This window comes from Heloderma suspectum, chromosome 5 (genome assembly GCF_057233095.1).
Source record: "Heloderma suspectum isolate Gila_16-S chromosome 5, 16-S_ref, whole genome shotgun sequence".
Lineage (NCBI taxonomy): Eukaryota > Metazoa > Chordata > Lepidosauria > Squamata > Helodermatidae > Heloderma > Heloderma suspectum.
This window is the reverse complement of record NC_139462.1, coordinates 196,343,159-196,361,129: the sequence shown is the minus strand read 5'-3', so window position 1 is coordinate 196,361,129 and position 17,971 is coordinate 196,343,159. Positions and strand designations below refer to the sequence as shown.

The window sequence follows — 17,971 nt, the reverse complement described above, 5'->3', positions numbered from 1 at the left end:
CGGCTCCTGCCTTCGGCTTGGAGTGAGGGGAAAGCCGAGGAGGGCAGCCCTCGGGATGATGCGGGGAAGCTAATTTACGGGGAGGGGCTGGCGGGGGCGTCAATGGGACGAGGAGGGCGGCCCCGTGAGAGGAGAAGCGGGGCGAGCGCCTGGGGGAGGGCGATTCCTCCTCGTTTCGCGTAGGGCAGCGGGGGGGGGGGGGTCAGAGTATTTTGAAGCCCCTCCCCACGACACACACACACACACACACACACAATCCCGCCTCAGGGGTCTCGGGGACGGCCAATATCAAGCGGAAGAGAGTTGGGGAAGTGGAGCGACGCAGGATGTGACTCCCTTTCCTAGGCGACCCTGAGGTGCCTGAGGCGCTCGGGCGAGCGGCCAGGGGTCCCTTCCACGTCTCCACAGCCTCCTGCTTTCCCCCTGGTCGCGCTGAGGCGAATGCCCGCCGCCAGCTGCGCCGGCCTCGGCTCTCCAGGAGGAGGAGGAGGAGCGAAGCTGGGCTAGCGCTTGGCGCCCTGCACCTGCTGCTGCAGCCCCCCTCCAAATTCCCATTGGGCGGCCACTGGGGGAGAGGGGCTGGGAATCCTCGGCTGCCTGGCGCGCGCCCTTTCCCCCTCTCCCCTCACCAGCCCGCGCGCGCTAAGGTGAGGCGCGAAGGGAGCCGCTGGCTCCGCCGCCTGACTGGCTGGCCGGCCGGCTGGCTGGCTGGCTGGCTGACTGACTGACTGACACCGCCTGCAGCGGCGTGCGAAGGACTTGGGTGCCAAGGACTGGCTCTTCTTCAAGCGCTCGCTCGCTGCTGCTGCTGCTGCTGCTGCTGCTGCAGCTTGACCCGGCGCAAGGAACAGCTATGGGGAGCCGCCGCTTCCGAGACCCTCCCCTGTGGATGTTTGTGCCTCCTTAGGACGTCGCTGTGAAGAGCGGGAGCGGGCAGGGGCTGGGGAGAGTCGAGCGCCGGCTGCGGTGCCTCCCGTCCCGCCAAGTCGCGCGCTCGCTGCTCTTTCCCTCGATTCTTTGGCGGAGCTACCCAGCCGAACAGCATGTGGACTGGCTTCCCGGCTCCCTCCGATGCGCTCTGGCTGCCGCCGCCGCCGCTTTCCTCAGTTCGCCCTGCTGCTGGCAGCAGTAATCCGGGCGCTGGATGAAAGAGCGGGAGAGGCCGGGGGTGGGTGGAAAGGGGGGCAAATAGTTGCGGCTGTTCCTTCGGGGCTTCTACTCCGGCGGCGGGGCGCCGGAGCAGCGCTTGGCGGCTCTTGTCGTGGCGGCGGCGGCGGCGGCGGCTGCGGAGAAGCCCGCTGGCTTCCCACCCCGCCCCCTCAGGAACCAGAGTCTTGCGGGCTGACCCTGTGCCCCGTTCTCCACCCCGCCCGGACCCGCATGGCGTGCTACCTGGTGATCAGCTCCAGGCATCTCAGCAACGGGCACTATCGTGGCATTAAAGGGATCTTCAGGGGACCCCTCTGCAAGAACGGCTCTGCCTCCCCGGTAACTGACGCCTCCTCAGTCAGCCTACTCGATCTACATACACGAGGGGACATATGATACAGATAAGACAGATCGATAGATAGATGGAGGTGCATGCCACTGTGTGAGGGTCTGTAGCATCTGTGCCTCGGAGGAGAATGCACGCGGGGAGGGGGAGCTTCTATCGTTCCCCCGATTTGTCCGTTCTGCTAGCTCGTGTTGCCTAGCCTGACTTTTTAGAAAGCTTCTTGGGTTTTGCCCTCCGCCTTCTGAATCCAGTGATGCTTAAGGCTTAGAGGAAGGAAGAGACGGGGGTCTAGGAGCGGATCCATTGGCTTCGATGGAGAAAAACTTTTGAGAGATCGTAGGCTAAAAGGGCGCTTGTGTTCGGTACGGTGGCTCTGACTTGGCCCGGTGGATGTTGTGAGGGCTTTGTGGCATGCAGAAAAGTTATAGCGACTTTGATGTATGGCGGCGGAAAGTTGGTGGGAAGAGATCTGGGGCGTGTTGAAATAAGGAAGTTGAACGCCAGTTGGAAGCAATGGGAGCATCTGCAGTGACCGCTGAAAATTATAGGAATGAAATTGAATTACGGTAGACGAATAGCATGCTCTGAAAGCCACGCGTAAGAGCAACGCAGCCAAAGAAGGGAAAGCAGAGAAGGCGCGTGCAGACCAGACCAGAGAGATTGGCAACAAGATTTAGTGGAATTAGCAGAACGCTAAAGGGAAAATGGTGTAGATCAACCTTCCCCAACCTGGTGCCCTCCAGACGTTTTAGGCTACGACTCCCATCAGCCCCAGCCACCATGGCCAATAGCCAGGAATGCTGGGAATTGTAGTCCAAAACATCTGGAGGGTACCAGCTTGGGGAAGGCTGGTGTGGATTATAAAAATTGACACAGGGAAGCAAAAACAACAACGAGGGAACTTCAGGGTATTCTGCCTTCAACTTTTTCAACACCAGGATTTGATTGACTTTAATCCCAGCATGCAGTATGGGACCACTTCAAAATATTTGCAATATATCTGTATCTACTCTGCATTCTTAATTGTTTTTCATTGTTTTTCCTTCTTTCTCTGGTGCTGTTCTTCCTGGTATTCTACCCCCTTCTTTTCTTTTATTTTTAAAAAGTACGTTAGAACATAATGCTGTTGCTTGTGCATGCCACCTTAGATTGGGTCCTACAGTATCAGTACAATACCAGGTATGCCCAGGTGATTTTTCAGTGCAATCCTATGCATGTTTATGCAAAAGTTCTGTTGAGTTCAATGGGGCTTACTCCCAACTAAGCGTGCATAGAATTGTTTTAATGGCCAGAACAGTGAAATAATGGTGTCCAAAGCAGAAAGTCTAGAGAGTTGAACTAGAAAGAAGAACTAAAATGTTCAAGTAGAATAAAGTGGAGCCTCTGAAGGGAGCCCCCCTGCCCCCCACCATACATACACACTATGACTAGAGTATTAATATGAAATAACAAAACCCATAGGTGGAATGATGGTGTTCATTATAGGATAAAAGAAACATGATGAGAAGCTAACAAGTTTTACAATAATAGAATGATAGTTGGATGATGCTTCACAAGCAAAATCTTTGTACAACTATAGTAGGTAGGTTGTACTAGGAAGGAGATGTCTGGGGTTGCAAGTTGCAATTTTTAAGGTGCATCCACCATTTTGAACCTATTGGGGGGATGTGCTTCAAAGGATAGATAGTGGGAGCATATGTGATGCTTACAAGGAGGTTCCAAGAATGAATAGAATTCAATAGCTGGAAAAGATAAGGTGGGCATAATTAAAATGAGAGAGTATAAAGAGGAGAATGGGGGAGATGGTGGAAAAACAAAGTGGAGGTTATATTACTGAGTTGGTGAAATGATAGGAAAGGCTGTGAAGATAGCTTTGTGAGCTACAGAGAAGATGTGATGGGAAACAGTTGGAATTACAAGGAGATAGTTACAGGGATGTGTGAGAACTTATGGAATGTCAAAGAAATGCCATTGGGAATGAACAGTAGGAGGCTGAGAATCCAACTGAATGGTAGGGATGCACTTTGAGCAAGGGCACTCTGAACCATGATGCATATGTTTTTACTATTGCTTAGCTACCTAGTTGCAAACTGTGGTAGCTACTCAGGCAATCATGATTGTGGCATTATGCATTAGCAAGGCCTTCCTTTAATATCAATAACTGGAAAATATGAACACAACAGGCCGATGATAATTTACCACATTATCTATGCATATAATTTATTCTCTGTTCCACTGCATTGTCTTTTAAGAACGATCCCACTTTGGAAACCCACCTTACTATCTTTCTCTTCTGAAAACTGTTTTTCTCTCTGGAATCCCAGAGAACACAACTTCATAAGTGCGTGCGTGCGTGCGCGCGCACACACACACACACACACTTATTTATTTATGGATGCTTATATACTACCTATAGGGCAAAAGAGCACTCTCAAGGTGGCCTACAAAATTAATAAAACTTGTAAAAATATGGTTTTAAGATTCCAGTTTGAGCATTACTTCAGTATAGCAGCTGAAATATGTATCTACAAGTAATATGTTCAATGTGTATCCTATAATGCAGCCAGTATACAAAGACAGTAATAAAGGACATACTTTGCATTAGTTTTTAATGGACACATATCATATTTATTTGGATTTGTAGCCTTCCACAAATGAGAATGTGGAGCAGCTGAGCTAACCATACCTAAACTAAAAACCATAAAATCACCATCCATAGATGGTGCTTTACAGTGAACAGGTTTGACAGGTCCCTACCCCAAGGACTTACAATCTAAAAGTAGACATAAGGCAAACAACAGATGAAGGGGAAGGAAATGGAGGCAGACGTGAACAGGAGAAGAATGTGTGATTATTTCTGTTAAACATTTTTAGGCAATGTTGAGCTGTACTTCTATAATCCTGAAAACTGATAAAAGTTTATAACATTAAAAACAAACAAGCAAATAATGATAGAACTTGGGGAATTTATGCAGAAAAAAGGGCTTCAGGTTTAGGGCTGTGTTTTCATAATTCTCTAGGCCAGGAGTAGGTGACATGGTGCCCTCCAGATGTTTTACACTACAACTCCCGTTATCCCTGACCGTTGTCCATGCTTGCTGGGGCTGATGGGAGTTGTAATCCAAAATAGATGGAGGGCATCACATTGCCTACCCCTTATCTAGGCATTTGATGCCAATGGGAACTCCCCTTCAAGGACTAATAAAAGGTTTGGGGGAGGTTTTTCGTAGAATTGTAAAATGTAGATTGAACATTAAAAAAAATCCCCTTGTATGCTGAGGTCATGATCCTGCTTGCCCTGTTCCCGCAGCTGCTTTTTAAAGAATAATAAACCTACATATTAGATGCTCACACAAATTTAACATCACTTGTAGTTTGGTCCTTGGGTACTTTAAAAGCCAATCAAAGAACAAGGCCCATAAACACTGAGGCAGCAAACCTGGGAGTAAGTCTAATTGAGCTCAACAGGGCTTACTTCTGGATAGATATGGATAGAACTTCACTGTCAATATTGGCTTCCCTTTGCAGCGGTTATTGACACAAGGACTTCTGTTTCTAGCTTTGAAAGCTATGCAGTACCCAAACAGTATTTGTAATGTCTAGGAAACCAGTTTAACACTAACTTTTGCCCTTCTTGTTGAGCGTTCATCCCGAATAACTGTTGTTCTCTCTCTCTCTCTCTCATTTTTGAGAAATTAAAGCTGATTTTAAAGATGTTTGAAGGCTATTCAGGGTTTTGGAATTATAGAAAAACCCCTGCGGTGTGATGGATTGCATGCAAAAGTCAAGAAATTTTAAAATGTCAGATTGATCTGAAAATGTGCCTCCAACCATATACTATGTGTGTATAATCTCTAACTTCATTTCCAACAGAAAATATGAATGGACACACCATAGTTTATGTGATGGTGCACCATGAACAGGATGTAAGATGTATAGCACTTTCAAATTAATTACCAGACTATCTATCTTTGATAAATTTCTGGTTTCTTTTATCATTTACATTATTCTAATATTATAATTCCAAACTTATTTTGGAAAATCTTGGTATAGCTTTAAAAAAAGATGCCTGACTGACACATTTGTTTGTGAGTGTAGTGCTTTATTTTTGGGGGCTTATGCAGCATTATAGAATTTCATTTGGAAAGGTCTTTGAACTTTCATATAATCATAAATATTCTGTTTTAGTATTTGAACCATTAATGGTTCCTACATACATAATCCTACATACCTCTGTGCAAAAATAAGTCCCATTGTTTCCAAAGGGAAGTGTGTATAGGATTGCAGCCTAAAGAATCCTACATTTATACTGTACAGGCTCTTCATGCATGGCCCTGTGTAGTCTTTAATGTATAATGTGTACCTTTCTATATTTAAAATGTTCTCTGTTAACAGACCATGAAATGCCAGCAGGCTTATGGCTGTGCTTTCAGATATGAGAACAGTAGTAAATATTTTAAATACCTTTATGAAATTTCATGGGTGTGTGAACATAGATTTATCCAACTGGATATTTGTGTGTCACTTCATCTTTGTCAATGTGCATATATACTATAATATAATGGTCTCGATCCTTAGGGCATGAGTTTTCCATAGATGTTTATGGAAAGAGATAGAGATATATGTGTACTTGGTATATTCATGGGGTTGGATTGCTTAGAGTACACCAGGGTAGGCAACCTTTTTGGGCCATGGGTACCTTTGGCAATTAGAGAAACTGTCCTGGGCACTACCACAAAATGGCTACTATGGGAGATGTGGCAAAGGAGAAGTAAAGCAGAAGTCTGCTCAAAAGACTGAGTATAAGGCAGAGGTTTATTGTGTTGCAGTTCAGACCTCACAACTCATTTGAACCCACCTTTTTCAGCAAAAACAGAAACTTATGACACAGTAATCCCAGCTGCCAGTATGAAAATGTGTTAATTTTAAAAAAAGGAGGGGTAGGGCACCATGGTGGGTGCCAGGAAAGGAGTACAGGAGAGCATTGGTGTCCATGGGCACAACATTGCCTACCCCTGGAGTAGACCCATTGAAATCAATGGAACTTAAGCTGGTCATGATTCACTTATCCCACTGATTTCAGTGGGTCTCCTCTAAACATGACTAAATCTGGATCCAGCCCATTGTGTTTGGGACAATGGGGAGTATTTACATGGACATAGTTCTGTGTTTATGTATTGCCATGGGAGACAAAATCTGCTCCTTATTAGTAATTTCCAACAGAGCATAATTTGGCAGATGAGCTAGAAAAAGTTGGGGGAATTCATGCAAGGCAGAGGTAAACACAGATGTGTTGCACAATGGTGATATGTGCAATTACTAGAACCCTTCCATTTTATTTATGTTTAGTGTATTAGTTAAATTTGTACCTCACACATTCTTTTATTTGTCTATTACCTTTTTATCCCACCTTTATTCCATCATGGAATTCAAGTCTTCTAAGATACTTCTCATCCAGGCACTGACTAGACCCAAACTTGCTTACCTTCAGCCAGTAGCTGCATCATGTGCCTTCAGATAATGTCCTGGGAATGCTCCCAGCGCAGGTCACAATGGAAGAATAACATAATACAATCAACCACATAAAATGAATGAAACAGCAGAATAAAACATAATAAATAAAGCACAACAGATTAAATACATACACAGGCTGCATTCAAATATTACAATAAACAATAGATTATTCTTATGATAACAAGCCTAGGCAAGGCTCAGGTCCATGCACTCTCCCCATCCATTTCCAGCATAGCTGTGAAATGGAGCTTGGAAGCTAGTGCTTCTGATTTCAATTAACTACAGTTAGTGTTACATCCAAAACCTAAATTGTGGTTTACATAACTAATATGGTTAGTTGAAACAAGTCAGCTTCATAAATAATGTTTATGAACTAATGAACTTGTTTCAACTAATCATAGTTCAGTCTATCTGCATTTTGTAGATCTACACTTCATGTGATATTGATATGATCCCAACATGGTGACGTTATATCCCTCTTGTGCGCATTTATACTTCATAGCACACAATGACATCTGTTGTGGTATTTTGGATAATACAAAATAAAAAGAGGGAAATAATGCTAGAAAAGTGGTATACGGAATGCCTAATGTGCCCCAATAGTTTTCAGCGCACTTCAATACCGATAAAAAGTACTCTTGTGGATCTAACCCAGGTTTGGACACAACTAATGGGTGGGAATTGCAGCGATGCAGATTGCAGCTAAACATTAAGAGGAACTTCCTAATGGTAAGACTAACTCGGGAGATGGTGGTTTCTCCATCACTGGGAGTATTTAAGTAGATGTTGGACAGCCATCTCTCAGGAATGCTGAATCTGAATCCTGCATTGCAGCTCCTGTATTGAGCAAGGGTTGGACTAGATGACTTCCAAGGTCTCTACCAACTCTTATGATTCTAGGATTCTATAACTCTAAGCTACAGTTACTCTAAACCAAAGGTAAAGTTTCCAATTTCCTCCTGGCCATGCCAGAGGAGGAGAAGGGAAAGGGAGTGTGTGAGCCCAAAGCTCACTAAGGCTTGTTATAATAATCAACGATTGTTTATTATTATGTCCAAATGTGACCACAATGTCTTCAAAGACTAGGAAAATAATAAAAAGGTGTTTGCTTGGTGCCAAAATGACATTAATGTAGGCGATGGGTGACCCTCCCTGGGGAGAGCAAAGACAGGGTGCCACAACTAAGAAGGAGAGCCTCAGACAATGATTTCAATAATGGGTGAAGATGATGGATATATACCACCTCCAGTATCTGAGGCAGCATGCATCTGTATACCAGTTGCTGGGGAACGTAGGCAGGAAGGTGCTATGCACTTGTGACTTGTGGGCTTCCTATAAACAGCTGGTTGGCCACTGTGTGAACAAAATGCTGAAATAGATGGAACCTTGGTCCCATCAAGTATGGCATTTCTTTTATTCTTAACCTTTCAGACATTCATTCATGTAGAATGAATATGTATAGAGGGGCAATGGCACTGGGACAGCAGGCTCCAGCCTATGCTTGTTCATTATAATGCGTGTAGAATGTCCAGCCTGAATTGTGGAGACTACGACTGTGATGGTAAGCTCCACAATGGTAGGGGAGAGGCTGCAGTTCAGTGGCAGAGTGCCTGTTTTGCATGCAGAAAGTCCCAGGTTTGATCCTTGGCATCTTCAGGTAGGGCAGGAAAAACTCCTGCCTGAAACATGTAGAGCCACTGCCAGTTGACAATACTGGGCTAGATGGATAAATGGTCTGACTCAGTATAGGGCAGCTTCCTGTGTTCCTATGATACCACTGCTAATCTCTGGCATTCATTGCGCACGAGTGAATGCTTGAAGGAGGCTTAGAAGAAGATGAGAAGGTAGCAGATTCTACTTCTATGAGAACCTCCACCCTGCCCCATAAACAAGATTTGGCAAGAAGTCTATGCAAAATATCTTCAGGTACAGGTTTAAAACAAAAGTACAGGCATAATAAATATGTTTTTGAATGCTGGCAAAAAAAGTTTCATTTGAAATGTCCATGAATTTCTGTCAATTAATTCCTGACAGGAGATACTGATGTGAATTCAAGCATAGTGGTGCAAACTTGAAATTCAGTCACACAGAGACACCACACCCCAGGTCACTTGCACAGCCTCTTGGGTAAGAAACAGCTTAAACCACCTTTTCCTCCTGAATTAAAATTTTGAGGCACGTTTCATGTTTCTTCACCTGAAAATGTTTACTTTCAGAGTGTGGAGGAATAAAATCATCAGAGGAGCTTCTGTTGGTATGCAAATCTCTTTTCTGATCCTAGCTGCTGAATGGAAGAAAGCAAACCAAGAGCAAATATTCAACAAGCATCTCTGCTTTAGGAGTGCTTTATTAATCCAATCACACCTGGTGCAAGGGCAGGGCAGTATTACCTGCCTTTCCAGCAGAAGCTGATTGGAAGGAGGCAAGCAAGTCATGCAGAGGTTCATCAGGCACCTCCCTCATTTGTTGGGTGCTTCAGGGGTTATGTTTGTCTCAATACTCCACCACCTTCAGAGGAAATATGTTCCACTCTTGAACAGCTTGTACCCTCAGGAAGTTCTTTGTAATGTTTAGTCAAAATACCCTTTATTTTATTTATTTATTTATTTATTTTTCATTTCTATACCACCCAATAGCCAAAGTTCTCTTATTTGAACCTGCTGAGTTTGGGTCCTACCCTTTGAAGCAATGGAGAACAAATTTGCTTCAACATCATTCTATGTGACAGTCTGTGAAGATGGCTGTCGTATCACCACTGAGTCTTCTGCAGTCTAGGTCCTTCAACCTTTCCTCACAGGGGTTGGTCCCCAGGCTCTTCACCATCATTGTCATCTTCTTCTAGACATATCCTAGCAGGTGAAATCCTATGAATGCAGTATAGAGTGGTACCATTTGTTCTTGTGAACCAGATCATTGGCTTATCTGAACCAGACCACTGACCTATCTAGCTCAGTATATTCTGCTCCAGCAGTATCTCCAGGACCTTGGGCAGAGGTCTTTCCCATTACCTGTTACCTGACCCTTTTGACTATAAGGTGGAAAGGATTGAATATGGAACCTTCTGCATGGAAAGCTATGATTTCTCAGCTATTTTTATTTTATTTTATTTTATTTTATTTATTTACTGTATATATTATTAACATGGTATATGGTAAAGGGTATACCATCTTAGACAGCAATCCTATGGTCCCCGGGAGAGCATCCTAGGGACCATAGGGTTGCTCCTAAAATCCTTCTGAAGTAGGAGACAGTGCTCTGACCTTGGAAGGGGGAGTTGGCATTCCAACCCCCTCCCCCACCCCTTCAATAGCCAGCATGGAGAAAACTGCACCACTTGCCTCTCTGAGGTCAGAAACTTGATTTTGGAGAGGGGGAAAAGGGGGCGTTCTGGTGGGTGGGAAGGGGAGGAGACCAGATAGGCCAGGATACAAGTTATCCTGTGCTTCCTCCAGCATCCTTCCCCCCTGCCCCTCAAAAGTGTCCTCACTAGACAGGCTTAAAAGCCTCAAGCCTGTCTGGCAAAATCCACAGGGTGGGAGGATGGGGAGGCAAAGATCACCTCTGCTGTTTCTCCTGCCCTTAATTGGATGATCGGCCGCCTCTGAGTTCAGGGGCTTCTGATCACCAAGAACATCCTCGGTGGGATTACATCCTTATTTGCTAAAAAGCCATCAAGATGGTGCGCACCAATTCAAAACAATAAAACCTTTAAACAATAAAAGTAAGAACATTAAACCATTAGAACTTTAAAACAACTATATAATTTAAAAGGCTAGATTAAAAAGATCCTGTCTAGAAGCCAAGAGAGTGGGGGCCAATTGTTGTGAGGGAGTGCATTACACAGTTTCAGAACAACCCAGGAGAAAACCCTTTCATGCATGCCCAACAAATGAGCCTCTTCGTGTAATGGTGCCCTCAAGAGGGTCTCTCCTGCAAATCTTAATACCTGGGCAGGTTCATAATGAGACAGGCAGTCCCTTAGATAGCCAGGTCCTAAGCTGTATAGGGCTTTAAAGGTTAAAACCAACACCTTGAATTGAGCCTAGAAAGCAATTGGCAACCAGTGCAGGTCTTTCAAGACAGGTGTAATATGGTCCCGCTGCGGTGCACTGGTTACCACTGTCTCGCCTGTCACTGCATCCCTGACAATGGGCCATCTCAAGAGCTGATTGACAGAAGATCATGGTAATTACAAATGAGGTTTGTTTCGCAAGCACTGAGCTATGGCCTCTCCTGATACACAGTTTGAGAACTGCTGGCTCAGATGAGGGGTTTGGTACATTGCTTGCTTGCTTGAACAAAATGGTTAGTCTTCTAGAGGACTGAGTAGCTAACTTCAAGCCTGGTATAAGGGTCTTGAACTGATGATTAAAGGGAGGTGATGAGAAATGCTGAGTTAAAAGAATGGAGTCAAAAGCTGTGGAATCCTGAGAGAGAGAAATGTTTTGTTCAAGAGGTGCTTTCAGATGCTTCACTTTGTCCTTCCAATTTTTCAGAGAATAACAAATGCTCTTTGAGGATCCATTCCAAGGTATCTCCTTGCTAAATGAAATATGACCCATATGCAAAAATCTAGCATTTACCAGGGATTTGTAAAGCTCTGTGAGGAATACTTATGGCCATGAATATATCATATTGATCATTGGATTGCCTGGAGTGGCCAGCAGCTTTTTTCGTTTACCTGTGATGGATACATTTAATACTTGCCTGCTACAAAACTACCTCCATCAGTATCTTACCAGACTTACCAGTATCTTTGCAGAAGAAAAGTTTGACTTGATCTGGGTCTTGCAGTGGTGTTGATGACTCAGCAGATGGCTCTGTTTCTTCTCATCCATTTTTGATCCGGCACTGCTGGGCTGCTTTTCAGCTGGGACATAAAATGAAGTCAGTTTTAGTTACAGTTATTAAAAATTACATTTCTGCATGTATAAAAAAGTTAAATGGGTAATTCATACCCAAGGTAGAATGTATATTCTTCTTTCATAAGGTTTTCCTCAAAATGACAATAGAATATAGTAACTGCCACTCCTTTCCCCAGATGATTAGTGAGTGTGTTAATTATACAATATATTCAATATCAAAGACACCTTTGCTTCACTGAGGGACATGGTGATTTCCCTACTGAAATGTCTGATAACGGATCTGTGGGATTTAATGGGAGTCTGTCTTAACTGGATACAGAACTTTTTTGTATGCTATAATGGCTTTAAATATATCTTTCCCAGATATTTCTCCTGTGAAAGAGTTTATATCTGATTTCACCACTGCGGATCAAAAAAATGCATGCATTTAACACCTCGGATCAGTGTCACAGCCAGGCACTGATCTAGTACATCCACAGATGAAGATGAAAAGGAGAAATAGAGCTGCATGTCATCAGCTTACTGATGACAATGCACTTCAAGACTCTGGATGACAGCACTCAACAGTTTCATGTAGATATTGAATAGCATGGGGGACAAAACCAACCTGTGTGGAACCCCCATACTGGAGAATCCATGGGGCTGAGCAATATTCCCCAAGCACCACCTTCTGGAGCTGACCCTCCAAGTAGGAGTGAAACCACTACACTGCAGTAATTCTCACTCCCAATTCAGACATTCATCCCAGAAGGATACCATGATCAATGGTATCAAAAGCTGCTGAGAGATCAAGGAGAATCAATACGGCCACACTCCCCCTGTCTCTCTCTTGACATAGGTCATCATACAGGGCAACCAAGGCTGCTTCTGTGCCAAAATCCAGATAATCAATCTCATCCAAGAGCATCTGGAACTGGTTGGCAACCACCTGCTCAAGGACCTTGCCCAGGAAAGGAACATTTACCTATGGCCTAAAATTAAGATTTTCTGGGTCTAGGGAGAATTTCTTCAGGAGTGGACTCACCATCACCTCTTTAAGGTGGCCTGGGACCACCCCTCTCACAAAGAGGCATTAATCACCTCTCTGACCCAGCTGGCTGTTCCCTCCTTGTCAGTTTTTATAAGCCAAGAGGGGCAAGGATCCAATATGGAAGTGATTGCATGAACCAGTCCAAGCACCTTGTCAATGTCCTCAAGCTGTACCAACTAAAACTTATGCAAGAAAACTGGACAGAGTTGTGCTCTGGATATCTCACCTGATTCACCTGCTGTAACACTGGAGTCTGAACACTGAACAGACTTTTTAGGAACACAAGATTTGTTGGCTGGGAAGGGCTTTTTGTCAGTAGATGTATGTATAGATAAGCACTTCAGGCATATATGAGGAAATAAATCAGCTGGTGGCTCCAATTTAAACTAAGTTTCAATTTATGAGGTTAGCAAACTTGGTTTTGTAGCATTACAAAACAAGGGAAAAGACAGAAACAATAGTGACTTGCAAAATGCAATGATTAAATCAATAAAATCTAAACCTATCTTACAGATATCAAAGCAATATGTAGCATTATTCAAATGAGTAGTTCCATTTTGGAATTACACTGTTTCCATGAACTTTGCTTGATGGCATACCTTCTGATTCAGAGACTGCTTTATCTCTGAGATTAATGTCCTGTAAAGGTTTCTTAACAAAATGACAAATCAGTGAAAGCTTTTAAAGGTGTAAATATTTATTTATTTATTTTGCATTCATTTAGTTTCTTTGAAATAACTTCAACCTTTCTTCTTGGTTTTTGATAAATAATGCTTTTAAGGATGTTTGTTAAGCCCTAATCTTCCATCTCTTCTGGTTCCTATGGGGGAAAACATCATAAAGCATCATCACTGTCCCTGGCATAAGAAAATTACCCTTTCCTCACAATATTGTATTGCATTTGCATGAAAATACTTCTCTGTCCCACATGTTTAAAATGTTCTTTAAAAATTGATCTTTGAAATGTAGACTATTTATATTAATGAAATAAGAATTTAACTCTTTCTGTTGTATTTACTTTTAGCTTTCTTTGTTTTTGGAACTTATCCTCCTTATTGTTCCATTACATAGACAGTACAATAATAACCAAAATATCTGTTCTGACAACAGCAAAACTACTAATGAATAAGATCTCCATAAGTGTGCATGTCATCTGCTCTGTAGTACATTTTGAGGTTGTCTGCACTGTGTCTGATCCTCAGGCTCAAGTTAGCAATATTCGTTGTGAAAGGTTTCTCATTGACTGTGGTGAAGTTGCAGCAGATGTGATGCTGTTGTAAGCTCATCTCCAGTTGAAGTCTCTGAAGCCACCATCTGCCTGATTTTGTGGGATCATTTTCAGTTGCTGTGGCCTGAAGATGTGACCAACAGCACTGTGACCAACTATATGCCCTCTTGATCCTTGCTGTTCCTGGCTAATAAAAGCTAGCTGAGAGGGTATGACTGGGTGAGTCTAGGGAGTGGTAAATGAATCTTTGTGTGAAGGGGTGGTTCCTGCTGACCTTAAGGAGGCAGTAATGGAGCCAATGATATTTGACAACTACTGCCCAGTCACAAATACCCATTTTTTTTTTATAGGAAAGGTACTTGAGAGATTCATGGCAGTGCAACTGCAGGCCCTCTTGGAGGATACTGATTATCTAGATCCATTTCAGTCTCGGTTTCGACCTGGTTACAGGACCAAATCAGCTTTGGTTGCCCTGATGGATGATCACAAAGGAGAAAATGGATAGGGACAGGGAAAGTGCAACCCCATTAATTCTGCTCCATCTCTCACTGGCTTTTGATTCCATCAACCATGGTATCCTTCTGGATTGACTCCATGGAGGCACTGTGTTACAGTGGTTCTGGTCTTACCTGTGGGGTCAATTTCAGAGATCAACATTGGGTATCCTTTTCTTGGCCACTTGGCAATAGAGTTATGTGGTTCCACAGGGTACCATCTTTTACCCAATGTTGTTCAACATTTATATGCAGCTGCTGGGAGTGGCCATGAGGGGATTTGGAGCCAAGTGCCATCAGTATGCTGATGACACACAGCTCTCTCTCCCTGTGACTTCTGAATTTGGTGAATCTGTGCAAGTCCTGGATCAGTGCCTAGACTCAGTGATGGGCTGGATGAGGGCCAATAAACTGAAGATAAATCCTGGCAGGATGGAAGCCCTTTGTGTGAGTGGTTCCTGAGTCTGGGAGATAGGCTCATTGCCTGTTCTGGATTGGGTTGCACTCCTTCTGAAAGATCAGGTTCATAGTCTGGGGTACTCTTAGATCCATCATTGTCACTGGAGTCTCAAGTGGCTATGGAAGCTCAGAGTGCATTTTGCCAGATTTGACTGGCCTCTGCTGGACAGGGATAGCTTGGCCACAGTGGTAGGGATGTACGAAAGTTCCGCCACGGATCTCTATAGATGCTACGCTATTTGCATTCCCCTTATTTTCACCGTCTTAGTCTATGTAAATGTTTACGTAGACTAAGACGTGCCAAAATAAGGAATGCAAATGGCAGCGGCCGTGGCCGCTGCCATTTGCGTACACGCATTTTTTTTTAAAGTCAGCCGTGATAGGCTATGTAAACATTTATGTAGCCTATCACGGTTGACTGCAAGGACGCAAACGGCGGCGGCTACGGCCGCCGCCATTTGCGTCCCTGCTAGCCAGCAGCTGGATGTCCGGCTGCTGGCAGAACTGGTTGGCGGCTCTGCAGAATCACTGCGGAGCACAGCCGGCTGCTCAGGATTCCAGGGGGAGGGACGGAACGCCTCCCCCCCAACCATAAACATAATTCGCGAAAGGTAAGTACTTTTCGTACATCCCTACACAGTGGTACAGGTGCTAGTAATCTCAAGACTGGATTACTGCAATATGCTCAATGTGGGGCTGCCCTTAAGGCTGATCTGGAAGCCAGAACTTGTGCAGAATGCAGCAGCTTGGGTATTTTCAGGAGCTGCCCCTTTTTAGCAAATTAGCATGCAACTCCTTCAGCATTCCCTTTGCTGAGGGAACTGTACTGGCTGCCCATTCACTACTGGGCCAGGCCAGGTTTAAAGTTTTGCTACTAGTGTACAAAAACCTAAATAACTTGTGACCATGATACTCGAGAGAACGCATTCTCCCTTATCAGCCTACTCAGTCACTGAGGTCATCAGATGACATGCTTCTACTGGTTCCGTACGGACCTATGGCCCTATTGGAGTCCATCCAGAGAAGAGCTTTGACGTGTGGTGGCTCCCTTTCTGTAGAACTCCCTGCTTTCAGATGTTGGGCAGGCACTAACATTGTGTTGTTTTCCATGCCTGCTGAAGATATCTTTATTTCAACAAGCCTTCCTTGATTGACCACCCATGGTTTTTATTGGTATTCTGTATTAAAAAAAATGAAAAAGCTTTAATATGGTGTTTTATTCTTTTTATCTTTTCTTGTTCACTGCTCCAGAATCTGTTTAGATGTGGACTGGTATATAAATATTGTAAATAGAATAGATATAAATAAATAAATAAATAAATAAATAAATGCCTCAGTCCAGCTCTGGTGACTTGTGTAAAGATTAGAGCATTGTCTCGACTTTTCAATGTGGTGTTCCTTACTCAGCTATTCTGTGGATGGGTTACACAACAGTAGCGATTCTGGTCTATCCCATTAGGCCTGCTGTTGTTACCTTCCAGCAAGATTCCCTGTTCTTGTCTGAAGTGCAGGAGTTAGAAAAACATCAGGTGTGGATTTTATGCTGCAAGCCATGGGCTTGTTTCACAGCACACTCCAATGCAAGTCTACTCAGAAGTAAGCCCTACTTAGTTCAGTGGGACTTGCTTCCATTTGGGAGGGACCATAACTTAGTGGTAAAGCACATGCTTTGCATGCAGGAGGTTCCAGGTTCAATCTCTGGCATCTCCAGATAGAGCTCGGAAAGGCTCCAGTTTGAAGCCCTGGAGAACTGCTGCCAGTTGGTTCCCCTCAGATGTTTCCAAACCTGGTGCCCTCCAAATGTTTTGGACTTCAGCTACCATCAGCTCTAGCTAGCATGGCCAACAGTCAAGAATTGCTGGGAGTTGTGGTTCAAAACATCTGGAGGGTACTGGGTTGGGGAAGATTGGTGTAGATAGGAGTGATTGTCTGACTCAGTATAAGGCAGCTTCCTATGATTTTCCTGTGGCTCCCAGGTAGGTGTGGATAGGGTTACAGCCTAATAGTACAATCCGTATGCACGTCTATTCAAAAATAAGTCCTGTTGACTTACTTCCAAGCCTTAGGGTGCAATCCTATGTGATCCACCCTTGATACTCATAAGCTTCCAAACTCAAAGGCTTATGAGCATCCAGTGCAGAGTGGGAAGTGCAGTGGGTGCGATCCTCGCCTATGCCACACCTCCTGCTCTACATTTTAGCTAGATGGGATTTTTTGCCCTTCTAGCTGAGGCATCATGGAAGGGTAAGGAAGGAGGCTGGAGAGGCCTTAGGATACTGCGTAAGCCAGCCTCTCCAGTCCCCTCCCCTCCCTGCCCACCAGGACACCCCCTTTACCTCCTCTCTGAGGCTTTTTCGACCTTGGAGGGGTGGCCAGTGCTGTTCTCTCCATGCCAGCTGCAAGGGGGAGCAGTGGGGAACTTGGATTCCTGGGCCCAAGGTTGGAGCACTGCCTCCGACCTCAGATCCAGGAATATGAAATATCCTACAGCCCTCCAGACTCTGTCTAGGGTCCATAGGATTGCTTCCTCCCTGTCTCTTCATAGCCTTGCTACAAAGATCTCAGAAGTGTATTGTTTAGACCAGTCTTGGCTACTCAGAAGCAATAGAAAGCAAGGAGTTGCTTTCTTTTTCTTAGGCAATTCCATCCCAACAACCCAGAGGAAGTAACAGTCTTTCTAAAAAGGCATGTTCACAGGGGATTTTAAACCTAGTGTTTGAATTCTCGCTCATCTGTAAAATGAATAACTGTGAAAAGCCACATTGACCAGAACATACACGCCAATTTAAAAATGGCAAATTTATCTTTTCTGTACTGCATTAACTGCATTCAGAAATAATGTTTTCTAGACCACAGACATCACTTTTTAAAGTGTCCTAAAGATGC

General features: G+C 44.2%; 1 protein-coding gene across 1 annotated transcript in view; it reads left to right on the top strand.

Moving 5' to 3' along the window:
• The first annotated feature begins 1,380 nt into the window (after nt 1-1,380).
• The window catches only part of ZNF804B (zinc finger protein 804B), a 366,196-nt gene continuing 349,605 nt past the window's right edge, over nt 1,381-17,971 (top strand). The window contains exon 1 of the mRNA XM_084860470.1: nt 1,381-1,488. Within this exon, the coding sequence (XP_084716596.1) occupies nt 1,381-1,488 (108 nt within the window). The remainder of the gene's footprint in view (nt 1,489-17,971) is intronic.